This window comes from Penaeus monodon, chromosome 25 (genome assembly GCF_015228065.2).
Source record: "Penaeus monodon isolate SGIC_2016 chromosome 25, NSTDA_Pmon_1, whole genome shotgun sequence".
NCBI classification, from domain to species: Eukaryota; Metazoa; Arthropoda; class Malacostraca; order Decapoda; family Penaeidae; genus Penaeus; species Penaeus monodon.
In genome coordinates, this window is record NC_051410.1 from 39,499,304 (window position 1) to 39,501,420 (window position 2,117).

At 35.9% G+C, this 2,117-nt stretch overlaps 1 protein-coding gene across 1 annotated transcript in view; it reads left to right on the plus strand.

The window, feature by feature from the left end:
• LOC119589400 (neurogenic locus Notch protein-like) overlaps nt 1–2,117 on the plus strand; it is a gene marked incomplete at its 5' end in the record, with an annotated part of 14,474 nt that overhangs the window by 7,286 nt on the left and 5,071 nt on the right. The window contains 4 exon segments of the mRNA XM_037938014.1: nt 132–320; nt 586–687; nt 1,084–1,182; nt 1,612–2,117. Coding sequence (XP_037793942.1) covers nt 132–320; nt 586–687; nt 1,084–1,182; nt 1,612–1,683 — 462 coding nt within the window.

Below are 2,117 nucleotides of genomic sequence, written 5' to 3' on the forward strand. Positions count from 1 at the left end.
TTAATACACTCCAGCTATCAACAGGTTAATGATCTTATAATGGACTTTGTACAAGCCATTGGATTTAGTGGCTCAAAAGATATTCAATTATCATTAGAAATATTAACTAGAAATACTTTCTACAATGACAGGGACCCCCTCCCTCAAGTCAACAGCAGGCACCTATGCAGCCACCACAACAGCAGCAACAGCAACAGCCCATGGCAACTTCTCAGCAGCAGCAACAACCACAGCCTCCTCCACAGCAGCAGGTCCCTCAACCACAGGCACCACAACAGCAGCAGCAACAACAGCAGCAACAACAGTCCATGGTTAATCAGGTATTAAGAACAAAAACTTAGGACTTTTTTATGATTTGAAAGAAAAGTGGTATAGATTTTTTTTTTCTATGCATAAATATTAGATTTTAAAAATTAACTACTGCATCTGTTATTTTTGTTCTTTCATTATGTAAAGAATTAATATGATATAGCATTTTCACACTTGATGTATCAGCTACTTTGATATACATATTACTAATTAGATAAGAGGTTTATCATACGTAAATAAAACATGTGATTAATGCAGTCTCAAACTTTTATTCAGAATCAGACTGTGCCATCAACCCAAGCTGTTCGGCCAAAGGATCAACTGATGTATTTGGCACAGATTTTAAGCTTGCAAGTGCAGTTTACTGATTTTCCAAAGGTAATATATGAAAAACCTTTATTCAAAAGTATTAGGTAAAAGATACCAAATACCTCAATTCAATGACTCTTAGAGTTATATTTAACCCTGTCATATAAGTTGCATGACTTTGATTATATTTAACCCTGTCATATAAGTTGTATGACTGATTATATTTAACCCTGTTATACAAGTTGCATGACTTGATTATATTTAACCCTGTCATCTAAGTTGCATGACTTTGGGTGAAGAATAAAGCCCCCACCATAACAATCAAAGTATTTAATTTCCATTTTCAGAATTGTTGACAGAATTCTTTTTAAAAGTTCAGAACACTCTTACTACAGAAGCTGGTACTTAAAGGTACCTACCCATTTTATTTCTGTCTCCATATGCAAACACTCTTATTGATTTCAGGGGAACAAGAGTGAATATCTGAGTCTGGTCTCACTTTCCACCAGCCCCCCTCATGTATCTCATGGTGCAGGCCCTACTATTGATGATTCACATGATCAGGTCAGTCTTAAATTGGATGTCATTTTATTATGCATAGTGACTCATATGGCACAAGGTGAGTTTTTGAATGTAGGATGAGGTGGGATGCAGTAAACAGTAAAATGACTAAGAGAAAGAATATAATTTATGATTGGTTGTCTCTGTAAATAATACAAGAAGGTAAGGAAATGGAATTCGTTATGCATCACTTTGCAATTTTATATTTCTAACATTAGCACTGTTAGAGAAGCCAAGCTGGGCTCTATTCTGATAGGAAGATTATTTAATTTAATTCATATTGTTTTAGATCTGGAAAAAAGTGGATATATCCGATACTATGTTTTATTATTATCAAAATTCAGTACATAGAAACTGAAAAATGGTACCCATGTGTTTATGTAGACCTTGAAATCTTTTGGGGAATAGCTGTTTAGACTGTTTTCTTTACAGGCTTGCTTGACAGCTCTGCGAGCACTAGCGAAGATGGGCCTGGACACAGTCACAGCAGCCAAGCAAGAATAAAAATCCAGCAAGTGATCAGCAGGAGGATAATATAAACCCTACTTGTACTGCTGAAGATGCAGCTGATGTTGGCATTATTTGTCAATTGGTCTCATTTTTCCTCTGTACTTGGGTAGATGCACCAAATTGATTAATGTCCACATGTGAAGATTGTAATAACTATTCTTGAAACAAATGCCACTAGACATTGAGGAACAAGGGAGTCACAGTTTGCAAGAATTCTTAAGTACCTCCTCATATGTGCACATTTATGTCACATAGCAGCTGTGTAAAAGCAGCAACATATTTGCTATAAAGCTTTGAAGTCCTGCAATGGGTACTAGGATTTCAGCCTTACTGTCATGCTGGTTGATGTAATCTTCCTCTGCACTTTCATGTAACCCTTTACATCACAGTGATATGACTATCGGAATATTGATACACATTATCGATTT